This window comes from Canis lupus, chromosome 9 (genome assembly GCF_011100685.1).
Source record: "Canis lupus familiaris isolate Mischka breed German Shepherd chromosome 9, alternate assembly UU_Cfam_GSD_1.0, whole genome shotgun sequence".
Classification (NCBI taxonomy): domain Eukaryota; kingdom Metazoa; phylum Chordata; class Mammalia; order Carnivora; family Canidae; genus Canis; species Canis lupus.
The window spans coordinates 11,465,286-11,478,211 of NC_049230.1; the positions used below are offsets into that span (position 1 = coordinate 11,465,286).

General features: G+C 36.8%; 1 protein-coding gene across 6 annotated transcripts in view; it reads left to right on the forward strand.

Annotated features, from left to right (window-relative positions):
* The window catches only part of ABCA8 (ATP binding cassette subfamily A member 8), a 76,835-nt gene that overhangs the window by 35,847 nt on the left and 28,062 nt on the right, over positions 1-12,926 (forward strand). For all 6 annotated transcript variants that reach the window (XM_038546766.1, XM_038546767.1, XM_038546770.1 and 3 more), the window contains 5 exons: positions 451-541; positions 3,831-3,970; positions 7,589-7,708; positions 10,549-10,747; positions 12,352-12,518. In XM_038546766.1, the coding sequence (XP_038402694.1) occupies positions 451-541; positions 3,831-3,970; positions 7,589-7,708; positions 10,549-10,747; positions 12,352-12,518 (717 nt within the window). The remainder of the gene's footprint in view (positions 1-450; positions 542-3,830; positions 3,971-7,588; positions 7,709-10,548; positions 10,748-12,351; positions 12,519-12,926) is intronic.

A 12,926-nucleotide genomic window follows, 5' to 3' on the forward strand; every position in this document is an offset into this window, starting at 1 on the left:
TATGAACGGAGCCCAAAGAGTCTCGCTCCCAACCATTTCCATGTGTCTCTCCGAATTTTATCATTTGATTACACTGGGGCATGATCTGCCAGGAAAGTCGATTATTGTGAAATGAGAGTCTATTCTAATACTTACACCAAATTAAGGTGAATCAAATTGAAATGTTCAAATAATTTTAGTGTTTGGTCCATTAAAATACACAATGATAGTCTGTATTACAAGATCTATCCACATCACCTCCGTGGCTGGCTGGATGGCAAAACAATAGCCTGAAGTATACAAATAAGGCTAAAGTGTGCCTGTTTCCATGAGTCTTTATTAAGCCCTGGATTTAAATAGGCAGAAGCTCCTAGATTAGAGCTGGATCATGATTACCTGTCTTTTCTTGGGAAACAGTGGGCGACTCCTTAACAAGCTTACAGACTTTCTTCTTTTCTTCTTCCTTTTCAGATAGGAAAGTGTTTCTCTCCAGCGGGAAGCTGAAGTGTGCAGGTTCTTCTCTATTTTTAAAGAAGAAATGGGGCATTGGATATCACTTAAGGTAGAGCCACTCAAAATGGCTGGGAAAATGAGAAATGAGCTAGCGAAGCATGATGCATGATGCAGCACATTACAACACACGAGAAACACTTGATTTTTTCCACACAGATGTTTGCATATACAGATGTTGGTGATACATGTATACAAAATGGAATTGCTGTGTGTATATATGAGGGATACTGATGAGTAGATGATAGAGATTGAAGACATAAGATAACTTGGGCACCTGGGTGGCTCAGTAGGTTAGGTGGCTGACCCTTAATTTCTGCTCAGGTCATGATTTCGGGGTTGTGAAAGTGTGGAGCCTGCTGACAAGTCTCTCTCTCTTCCTCTGCCCCTCCTCTCACTCATATGCCCCTTCTCTCTCTCTCTCAAAAAAAAAAAAAAAGAAAATATAAGATAATTTAACAAAAAAATGGAGATAAATGTGATAGAAAATATATCCACAATACATTGTTTGTTTAGGAAGGTTTGGATTGAGGGAACTCTCATACCTGACACATTGTACTTATCACCCTCCTCCTCTCTCACCCACCTATTAACATAATTTTTTAAGTAGGCTCCTTGTTTCCACTCTTTCTTCCAGACATCTTGTCTTGTGCTTCCTCTTCTTTCCATCCTCTTCATTTTATTTTTATCATTATTTTAAATAGCATGTTCTAGCTGTTATTGAGTCATCCAGAGATAAGATACTTAGCATTATTTTATTTAAATCTTTTTGTCTTTTGAGATAGAAACTGTTGTTACTTTTACTCTACAGAAGAACAGAGAGTCTCCCTAGATTCATAAGTGATAGAGCCAGAACCGTACCTGGATATTTTTAACCCTGAAGGCTAATATCCAAATCCATATTTTAAATTACTTTTTAATATATTTGTGAATTGGTCAGTTTGTCCAAAGTACAGCTCTGATTTAAACCATCTATACCTTAAAAAGAAATATATATATATATGACAACAATAAAACAAAACAAACAAAAAATCTTTAATGGTACCATTTTTACCTTCCAGAATCCAGATTTTGTAGTCGTGTGATGCTGGTGTGGCCCGCACTATTATGATTTCCATATTATTTGCCCTTAGCCAATTCAATAGCCATTAGTCAAAACTAATTCATTGTTCATTGCACATGTCCTGTCATGACTTACATTTCACCTTGTTTGAGGTTATTTGCTGAGGCTGGCAGTTTCGTTGGACCCATTACCACCTGTTCAGTCCTAAAGCATTGTTTGAGTGCTATCTCATGTAGCCTTTATTAATCTTCCAGCTCTGTGTATTGTTCTAATATTTCATTTCCTATCCCACATTGTTTCAATTGCTCCTTGGAAGATAATTAAAAATCTCTGAAACTCAGTTTTCTCCCTTATGAAGTGGGAATAACAATTCCTAGTTGCAAGTGAAGGTTGTAGAGGAGTAAATTACATGGCACCTAGCACAAAAAGCATGGTAACAGAAATGTCCTCAAAATAAAAAATGCTAATCAGGATCCCTACCCAATCCGCAAGTGTTCCTAGACAATACTTTGTGTAAATTGCCTTATTTCTTCTAAATCAGGTCAGCCAGGGTTATCTTAATGGTTTAATGGGCTAAGCAACTGACTTTTGCTCAGGTCATGATCCCAGAGTCTTGAGATCAAGCCCCACATCCAGCTCCCTACTCAGCGGGAAATCTACTTTGCCCTCTGCCTCTCCCCCCTGCTCATGCTCATTCTCTCTCTCTCTCTCTCCAATAAATTAATAAAATATTTTTTTAAAAAAAATCAGGGTCAGCCAACTATGACCCATGAGCCAAAATCCAGCTCAATTCCCGTTGTTGTAAATATTGTTTGATTGGAACACAGCCACACCCATGTGTTTAGATATTGCCTATGGCTGCTTCCACATTACAACAGCAGTGTTGAATAACTGTAGTGGAGATCTACTGGCCTGCAAAGTCTAAAATATTTACTATCTAGCCATTTTCAGCAAAAGTTTGTTGACCCCCATTTCCAAGGTACACACTCCTGGAGAGAGAATACATGTGCTGCTCATGCAGGTCTCTCTTTGACCCACACAAGTTCTTGTAAGTGACCAAGAAGTATTTCTTAAACTATTCTTACTTCAAGGAGAAACAATAAGATGGAGAACAATTATGAGTTTTGGGGTTTTTGCTTCATTCCCTCAGGGGGTTTCACTGCTTCTAAAAATAATACATATTCTCACATGGTCTTAATAGTTATGAATAAAGAGTATAATTTCAGTATAAGCATTTGATCAAATAAAATAGCCATTTTTAAAGGACTTGCTAAGTTAAAACATCATTATTATTTAGTTCTCAGGGCAACTTTAGATGTTGAGAATCATTCCATTTCTGCTAAAGAGCAAACTGTTAAGTAACAAGGTTCCTTACAGGGTTAAGTAACATATTTCAAATGGCAAAACTAAGTTAGAAGCCATGTCACCCCTGATATTTTGTCGGCTACATATTTATAACCTTGATTAATACATTTTTTGTTTGTTTTTCTACACTGGGGAAATATCCATGCTTTTTTAAATGGATACACTAGTTTTCTCTATGATACTTTGTTCTTAGCCAAAGTTCTGGGTTAGCATACAAAGAAAGCAAAACTTAGTGATCTCAACAATCCATACCCACATTCATCCACAATTAATTTCTAACTGCAACCCATTTCCTTCATAGCACTTACCACTGTTGTTAATCTATTAGTTATCTGTTTATTTGTTTTCTCCCTGTCTCCCCATTAGAAGTCAACTCCGTAAGTGTAGAGCAATGCTCTTTCATTCACCATTGTACCCTCAGCATTTAGGGAAATTTTTGTCACATACTAATAACTTGATAAATTTGTACGAAAGAGTAAACCAAGTAATGGAACCTTGCCTTGTGTCTTTGCCTATCAAAAATCCCTTCTTCTTGTCCAATACAATAATCCTTTTAATCCAACTTAAACTCCCTTCCAAAAATCGACACCTTTCCATTTTGTATAGTCTTGGTTGTGTCTCTGGTATCTGTACTCTGGTGCTGTTCTCCTTGTAAGGACTTGAGTCAATATCAACCTTGTCTGGACATCACCCCAGAATAACCAGACCAGTACTTCTGACTAGTTCCCTCTGTTTTCTCCCATTACATTTATATGATCTGATTTTTTTTGTTGTTCTCTCATTTCATGTTTGAATGACCTATCTCTTGCATTAGATTTTAATTGACTTTTCTTTGTCCCTTAGAAGCTAGTAATTTTCCTCATGCCACTGAAGACTGTGTCAAATAACATAGATTTTTTTTTTCAAATGCCAGTTTGCAGTTGAATGAAATGCATGTTCAGGAAAATATAACATCGCTTATTAAACAGCACATCCCTGATGCCAAATTATCAGCAGAAAGTGAAGGAAAACTTGTCTACACATTGCCCTTAGAAAGAACAAATAGATTTCCAGGTAATGTACTATGTACTAATGTACACTATGAAATGAAATATGTAAATAATATTCGTAGAAACAATGGTAATTCTTATATTGAGAGCTTACAATGCGTGCAGGTATTTGAAACACAATGTAAAGAATAATACAGTAACTGGATGATTTTGTCTATAGTGAGAAATATTATAATCTAATAGTTGTATTTCAATGTCTGGGTATTTTAGGGAGCCTTTTTAAATCTCCCATTCCCTTTGTAGTCGTGTGACTACAGAGGCAGAAATTCTAGTATTCATAACTGTGAACGAACACAAAGTATTGAAAACCTCTGGCTTTACCATTACATGAAACAGTCCCATGATTCTTCTCTTGACAAGACTTTTGTGATAACTTTGGGGTTTTTAGGCCAAAGCATAGAAGTCTACTTTATGACAGCCATCTTTTTTTTTTTTTTTTTTTTTTATGACAGCTATTTTGAATTCTTTGTCTGGTAAATCATGTAGCTTCATTTCATGAGGGTCTATTTCTGGACAATTATCTTGTCCCTTTTTGGGGAACATCTTCTACTGATTTTTTTTCTTTTTATTTTCATTTCCCTTGATACTTTCTGTTGATACTTTGCACCAGATAAAGCGGGCATGTTGTTTCAGTCTTCACAGACTGGCTTCCTGCAGAAGACACCCAGAAATCAGCCTGGTCAGAGATTCTGAGTGCCCCCATCAACTCTTTTGAAGAAAGCACCTGTGGTTTTTGTCAGGTCACTCTGTGGTGAGCCAGGGGAGAGAGTTATAGCATTACTTAAACTAGAATAATCAAGAGAGTGTGCAGTTGGCAGAGTGATCAACACAAAGCTAGATAGAACAGAATCTAGAACCTAGAAGTAGACCCACACAGATATGCCTAGCTGATTTTTGACAGAAGTGGAGAAACAATTCAATGGAAGAAGGATAACATTTCCAACAAATGGAGCAAGTAGATCCACAGGCATAAAAAGAACCTTTACCTAAATCTCTTACCTTATACAGACATTAACTTAATGTAAATGATGGACATAAATATAAAATGTAAAACCATAATTTTTTTAAATGAATAAGAAAACCTGCAGGATCTACTACTAGGCAGAGTTCTTAGGCATGACACCAAAATCACAGCCTATGAAAGGAAAAAAACTAAGTTGTACTCCATCAAAATTTTTAAAAATGCTTTGTAAAAGATCCCGTTAAGAAGATGATAGAACAAGTTATAGACTGGGAGAAAGTATTCACAAGCTTCACGAAGGACTGGTATCTGAACATATAAAGAACTCTGAAAACTTAACTGTAAAAGACAAGCAACCTAATTGGAAAATGGGAAAAATATAAGAAGAGACAGTTCACTGAAGATGATGTACAGGTAGCAGAGATGCACATGAAAAGGTGTGCAGTATCATATGTCAATAGGGAAATGCAAATTAAAACCACTATGTGATCTCATTACATACTTAGCAGAATGGCTAAAAAAAATTTTTTATACAGTGATACTATCCAACACTGGCTAGGATATAGACAAAATGAATCACTCATACATTGCTGATGGGAGTATAAAATGGCACAGCCACTCTGAGAAAAAGCTTGCAGTTTCTTTAAAACAATAAGCATGCAACTCCCATACAACTGAATCATTTCACTACTGGACATTTATCCTAGAGATATGAAAATATATGCACACAGAAACCTGTACATGCACACAGCAGCTTCATCTGGAACAGACAATAGCCAAAAGGACCCAGATGCCCTTTAACAAGTAAATGGTTAAATTGTAGTACATTCATGATGTGCAGTGCCACTCAACAAAATAAAAGGGAACAGGCTACTGACGGGCATATGCGACAACCTTGATGAATATCCAGAGAGCTATGCTTGGTGGAAATACCCAATTCCAAAAGATTACATACTGTAGGACAATATTTATATAATATTTTTGAAATAACAGAATTATAGAAATGGAAAGCAGATTAATAGTTGGCATGGATTGGGAGAAGAGGGGATCAGGAGAGATGGGTGTAGCTGTAAATGGGTAGCATGATCATTGAGGTGATGGAAGTGCTCGGTATCTTGATTGTATTAATGTCAATAGCGTGGTTGTGATATCATACTGTGACTTTTTAAGATATTATCATCTGGGGAAATGGACTGAAGTGTACAGATCTCTCTATTATTTTTTACAACCACATGTGAATCTAAAATTATCTCAAGGGATGTCTGGATGGTAGTCAGTTAAGCATTCAACTCTTGATTTTGGCTCAGGTCATGATCTCAAAGTTATGAGATCAAGCCTTGGGGTAAGGCTCTGCACTGGGTGTGGGGTCTGCTTAGAATTCTCTCTCTCTCTCTCTCTTTCTATTCCCCTCTCATACTCTTTCTCCCTAAAATAAAATAAAATAAAATAAAATAAAATAAAATAAAATAATCTCAAGTTTAATTTAAAAAGAAAGAAAAAGTTTACTTGTAATGTATGTCATCCGGAAGATTTACTCCTTGGTAATGGGGCACAATGAGAGCCACATTAGGTGGTTGAAGCAATTAACCAGGCCATGTGTGGTTATCAAACACATAAATTACCCCACAAAGTCATTCAACTATACATTTTGTGGTGACAGTGCAAGTATTCCTTAGAGCTATCAGGCAAAATGTTAGTTGAACCCTAATTAATGTTATAATTAGGGTATTCATACTAGTTATAATTTAGAGGAGGTTTGTAATATTTTAGGTAAAATAAAGAATTACACATAAGGCTCACTAGCAGTTTGAATCTTCTTTTCTGCTTTTCTGTATATGCTACTCTAACAAGATGAAAAGCCTTTAACTTATCCTTTTGCCCAATTAGAAGCTGCAGGTGGAAGCCTCAGGACTTCTGTAATTAGGTTTTTATCCAAGCTTCATTTAATTAAATGTTATTTTTCAGATCCATGCAGGCAGGGGCATTGTTCATTGTTTTTAGAAAACCAAAAGTATTTTTGGTGAACAAACTAAAGAATGACTGGATACTGAATTGCTAGCAGGAGTCCTGCCTGCCAGTTCCTGACTATTCCAAGATGCCCTGGGTCAGTTGTACATTCTCTAGGAGATCTTGTGAATTTTTTCTTCCACAGTCAAAGGCAGAAATCAAAAAAATGATTTATAATTTATGTACTTCCTTAAACATATATCTTTTGAACTGAAAAAGCTTCAGCACCATCCAACTAATTCTCAAAAAATTAGTTCTTTCCCTTGGGCCGCTTAAAGCACAAATGGCCCTGGAAAAGAGTCTTTAGTTCATTAGAGTTGAAAAAACTTGAGGTTCCACTGGTAACTAAATGTTAAAAGCAAGTCAGAAAAAAAAATGTAAAATGATCTTAATATAAGTAAATATAAATTAGCATTTGATTAAAAGAAGTTAATATAGAGGCTATTAACAATATAAAATTAAAAATAACATAGAATTTGAAGAGTAAGTTTACTTATTCTGAAATGTTAGTTTTTAAATGTCTGACATATCACAAGTATAATTTCATGCATCTGTCCTTTTTAGTTTGCAAAGTTGTCCTCAGTTCGCAAATATACATCTTATGTATATTTGAATGACGTTGTGACTCAGTTCGCTTGTGTGTGTCTTCTTCAGCACTTTATGAGGATCTGGATAGATGTCCTGGCCTGGGAATTGAGAATTACGGTGTTTCCATGACAACTTTGAATGAAGTGTTCCTGAAACTAGAAGGAAAACCAGCTATCGATGAATCAGGTAAATAAAATGCACGAAAACGATCATGTAAATGTATTCACAACACCTACTGCGGTTATATATTTCCATAAGATGCAAGTCCATTCCTAAACAAGGATAAATAAAGCCAAAATACATCCCTGTCACATTTGCTCCCTTTATTGCTAGTTTTGCCTTGTTATTAAAGATGGCCCGTTTTCTAACCAAGGCTGACTACCTTCATCCTGTTTCCCAAGAGCAATTTCAGACAAAATATTTACTTTCAATTCCTCTCTTCAAGCGTTCCAATTACGTTCTCGCACTGCCTGTTGGCCTGGGGTTCTGATGAGGAGTCAGCTTTAGATCTTATTGAGAATCTCTCATGTATGATGAGCTGTTTTTTTCTTTGGCAGTTTTCAAGATTCTGTCTTTGTCCCTGGCTTCAATTTGACTCTGATGTCTTTAGGTGTTCATCTATTTCCATTTATCCTTTTTTTTTTTAAGATTTTATTTATTTATTTATGAGAGACATGGAGAGAGAGGAAGAAACATAGGCAGAGGGAGAAACAGGCTCCCTGTGGGGGGCCTGATGAGGGACTCGATCCCAGAACCCTGGGATCACGACCTAAGCCAAAGGCAGATGCTCAACCACTGAGCCACCCAGGTGCCCCTTCTTGCATTTATCCTGCTGCTTCTTGCATTTATCCTTCTTGCATTTATCCTGTTTGGTGAGCTTCTTATATCTGTAGTTAATGTTTTTCATCAAATTTGGGAAGTTTTTAGCCATTAATTTTTCCACTATACTTTCTGACCCCTTCTCTCTCAACTCTCCTTCTGGAACTTCCATTAACGTACATGGTAGTGTATGTTAGTTTGCTTGATAGTGAGTCACGTTTCTCTGAGACTTCATTTTTTTTTTTCATTCCTTTTTCTTTCTTAATAATCTCAATTTATCTTTTGTGATGTTCCCTGATTTCTTTCTTCCACTGGAAGAAACCTGTTGAGCTTTTGTTTTTGTCAGTGAATTTTTAAAATCAGTTATTATATGTTTCAACTACAAAATTTCTATTTGGTTATTTTAAATAATTTTTACACTTCCAATGATACACCCTATTTGATGAGAGATTATTATAACACTTGGCTTATAAATGTGTCGTTCAATGTACAGATATTTGTGGATTTCCTAGATATTGTTTTTTTTAAAGGTTTTATTTATTTATTCATGAGAGACATAGAGAGAGAGAGGCAGAGACACAGGCAGAGGGAGGAGAAGCAGGCTCTTTTCAGGGAGCCTAATGTGGGACTCGATCCCATGACTCTGGGATCATGACCTGAGCCGAAGGCAGATGCTCAACCACTTAGCCACCAAGGGGTCTAAGTATTCTTATTGACATTAAAATCATATTCCAGCACAGACAAAATTCTAGACCGCTCTCTATGTGATACTGCTCCACTGCCAAGTTTCTCAACAAGAAAAGATATCTAGAAGAAGAAGGAGGAGGAGGAGGAGAGGAGGAGGAGGAGGAGGAAGAGGAGAAGAGATATCTCCTTGATTTTCATCTTGCTGTCATTTTTTATTTTGGGGGGGATTTTCAGTTTTTCTACTACTAAGGAATTAACCTGACTCTCCACTCTTGACTACAGCTTACCATGTCTTGAGAGATCTCTCCACCTTACCACCCTACACTCAGACATTACCATGTACCCAGCCAAGGTCCACTCTATCTCAGTATATCTCTCTCTGCTCATTTGTCCAGTAGCCAGCCCCTGGTGGATTTCTTTCACAAAGGAAGACCCCATGGACCTTGATGACATCTTGCACAAGACTCTATGTGACTTGGTGTGTATCTTTCTTAGCTCTTCTTTCCCATCTCCAGCCTTTGTTCCCATGTATTTGGTGAAGTTCTCATGGGAAAGAGTTGGTAAAAGGTGTAAACTCATTTTATGACTTGGGTACCACGTGACTCTAGTCTGTCCTGCCAGGCCGTGTGACCGTGTTTGTTTACTGTTCTCTCCTCATTCATGTCTAAATTTCTTTCCTTCTTCTACTGTGCCCCTAACATGAAATTTGCCTCCCCTAGGAATGGCCCTTCTCTCTATGAAAATTATTATTATTATTTTGCTGTCTTTGTGCTTTCATGTATCTGATCAGTTCAGAATAGCAGGCACTATTCTCTTCTTGGTAAGAAAGGTGACAGTCTCTTGCAACTAAGTGGAAGCAGAAGATCTCAGAATTATTCTTTTAATGTACTGTTGACTATCTTGTATAGGATCCTTACATTTTTATTAGTAACTGGAATGGTGTCTTTCTGTGTCTGTGATTACACATTTATGGGTGTGTGCTTTTTTGAGGTTTGATGTCAGGCTTATTCTAGCACCACACAATGAACAACATCCTGGGTATCTAGAAATTGTGGGGTATATCCAAGACAGTGCAGCCTCAAATGGTGTCAACAGATTTGAGATCTTTCCAGTAACAACAATGAACGGTTAACCCTCAGTGGATAGCATGTCTATTTATAGCTTGTTTCTCTAGGTGAGCACCTGAGATTGTTGTTTCCTTTACCAAGTTTTCAAGTGACATCTAGGCACTATGTTATTTTGCATATTCATCGTAACCTCTTTAATGTATTGTCTGTATCCAAATGATCTGAGAGCCCCTTTCTACTCCTTTTGTTCAAGGAATGAAACTTTCATTGATTTTTCTGATTCAGGGCAGCAGCCAATAATACCACATAATGCCTACAGTTATGCAGAAGACTCTGATATCATTGGTAAAACAAACTCCTCCAGTAAGCTCCATAAGGTCCATCCGAAGTGGCATTTTATGAATTGCTTCTTTTTTTTTTTTTTTTTTTTTTTTTTTTTTTTGTATTTTGCAGATTTTGCCATGTTGGGAGAAGCACAGGCAGAAAGAACCGGAGACACGGAGAGGCTTGTTGAGACAGAACAAGTTCTCAGTTCACTTAATGAAATGAGAACGACATTAGGTGGCATGGCTCTCTGGAGACAGCAGATCTGCACAATTGCAAGGGTTCGCTTCTTGAAATTAAAGCATGAAAGAAAAGTTTTCTTATCACTGTGAGTGCCAGAGTGTGATAGTACTTCTTTTTTTCAGTCAAAACATTAAAAACAAAAAGAAAAACAAAACAAATCTAAGATGTAAAAACAGGAGAAGACAACCAAATAATAAAAATAAATTTTTCCACCTATAAAACTGGATAAAGAATAATATTCCGTTTAGTAAATGGTTTTAGTAGTTATCTATCAGCAGGCTAGCAGGGGAAGTTTATAATGTTTTAGAGTCAAGTTTCAGGAAAAAGCTGAAGTAATGTAGTTTTCCTGTGTTATTCCATCTCTTTCAAATTTTCCACTATGGTAGGTGACTGACACATCAGGATGTGGATTTTTCCCCCAGCATATCTATATGCTGATGCCTTATTTTAGATGCTCTACAATAATGCTCCTGATTCTTCCCTGGATGTCCCGACTCTCCCACTGTATTCTACTTTCTCTTACCTAGGTGTCATGACTTCCCCACTAGCCCTCTTACGTGATGAAAGCTCACTCCATAGTGTGCATGGTGAGCACTATCCCTGCTCCTAAGAGTCACATCACCTCTCATTAGCACCCTTGTGTCTTTGGCACTTTGGCTGTCAATCATTACCTAGTCTATGAATTCTTTGATTAAGCATCGAAAAATAGGAGGCTTGTTAGCACATAATAGAGTCTCAGTAAATACTTGCTAAATAAATAAATAATGGGAATTCCTTGAGAATCTTTGACAAGGAGATAGCATGATTTAATAAAAACCTTATTAAAAAAAAGAAAGAAAAACCTTTATTATTAATCTGGCAACCCTGTATGACAGAGTCTGGAGAGATGCCGAGCATTTAGCAAGAATTCAAATAAGATGTAATATTGTAAAATTAGAAATTAGGAATAGAAAAGTTTTGAGGCAAGATATAATGAAGAAATGATAAAAATTTTCAACTGAGGGGTGCCTAGGTGGCTCAGTTGGCAAAGCGTATGACTCTTGGTTTTCAGGTCATGGTTTCAGGGTCATGTGATCGAGCCCTGTATTGGACTCCAAGTTCAGCAAAGAGTCTGCTTGGAAATATTTTTCCTCTCCCTCTCCCTCTGCTCCTCCCCACCCCACTCATGTGCTTGTTCTCTTGCTCTCTCTCTTTCTCTTTCTCAAATTAAAAAAAAAAAATCAACTTATTTTAAATAGAGAATATAGGAGAATAAAGAGTAAAGAATAATTGAAAATTTGAGCCTGGAGACTAACGAAATCCTGCTGTCACTAAAGAAATAGGAACTATGTGAAAAGGAGCAGGTGTGAAGAAAATTGAGTACAGAGCGTTGACTGATTAACTAGCAGGAAGGGAGGGCAAAGTACCGGAGTCTCGGGAGAGAAGCAGAATCTGCATGCACAGTTAAAGGGATTCGTGTGGGATATGCAGGGGCCAGAGAGTAACAAGAGAAGTGAGAAAAGGATAAATCTAATTTTCTCATCTTTAATTAAGAGGTAGGAAAAGGACGAAATACTCAAGAAATGACTCAGAGAGCTCTATGTTTAATTTTCATAATTTATTGATCTCATCACATCATAATCTGCTCAGATGGTTCCAAAAGGTTCAGAAATGACTGTGCATTCATGCTGGCATCTTTCTTCTGTGTAGTTTCTTGATTCTAGGAATTGGAATTTGCCCCCTTCTTTTGGAGAATATCATCATGAGAATTTATGAAAGGAGCTACACTTGGGACCTTTCTCCTCATTTATACTTCCTTGCTCCTGGACAACAACCACGTGATCCTCTCACTCAACTATTGATCATCAATAAAACAGGTATTCTGTGGTGAATACACCATTCCCAAATGCATTCACTGTTACAAGTAATACTTATAAAACATAAAACATGAGAGGGGAAAAATGAGCTTTTGACTTCTTCAGCATAGGACTGTTCATGAGGCTTGAGGATGATGAATACAAGCCCAAAATGGAAAAGGAATCAGGAAAATATTTGCCAAGGAGAAAAATATTTCCTGGCAGCTGTTTGCAAAATGAAAGCATTTGTAACATCTTGTGATATAACTCCTGTACTATTTCATTTATTGCAAGTGTACAATTCAGTAGGTTTGAGTGTATTTCACAGAATATTGTGACCATCATTACAACTTATTTTAGAATATTTTCATCTCAAAAAGAAATCCCATACTTGTGAATACTCACTCTCACTCACTTTGTCCCCAGCTC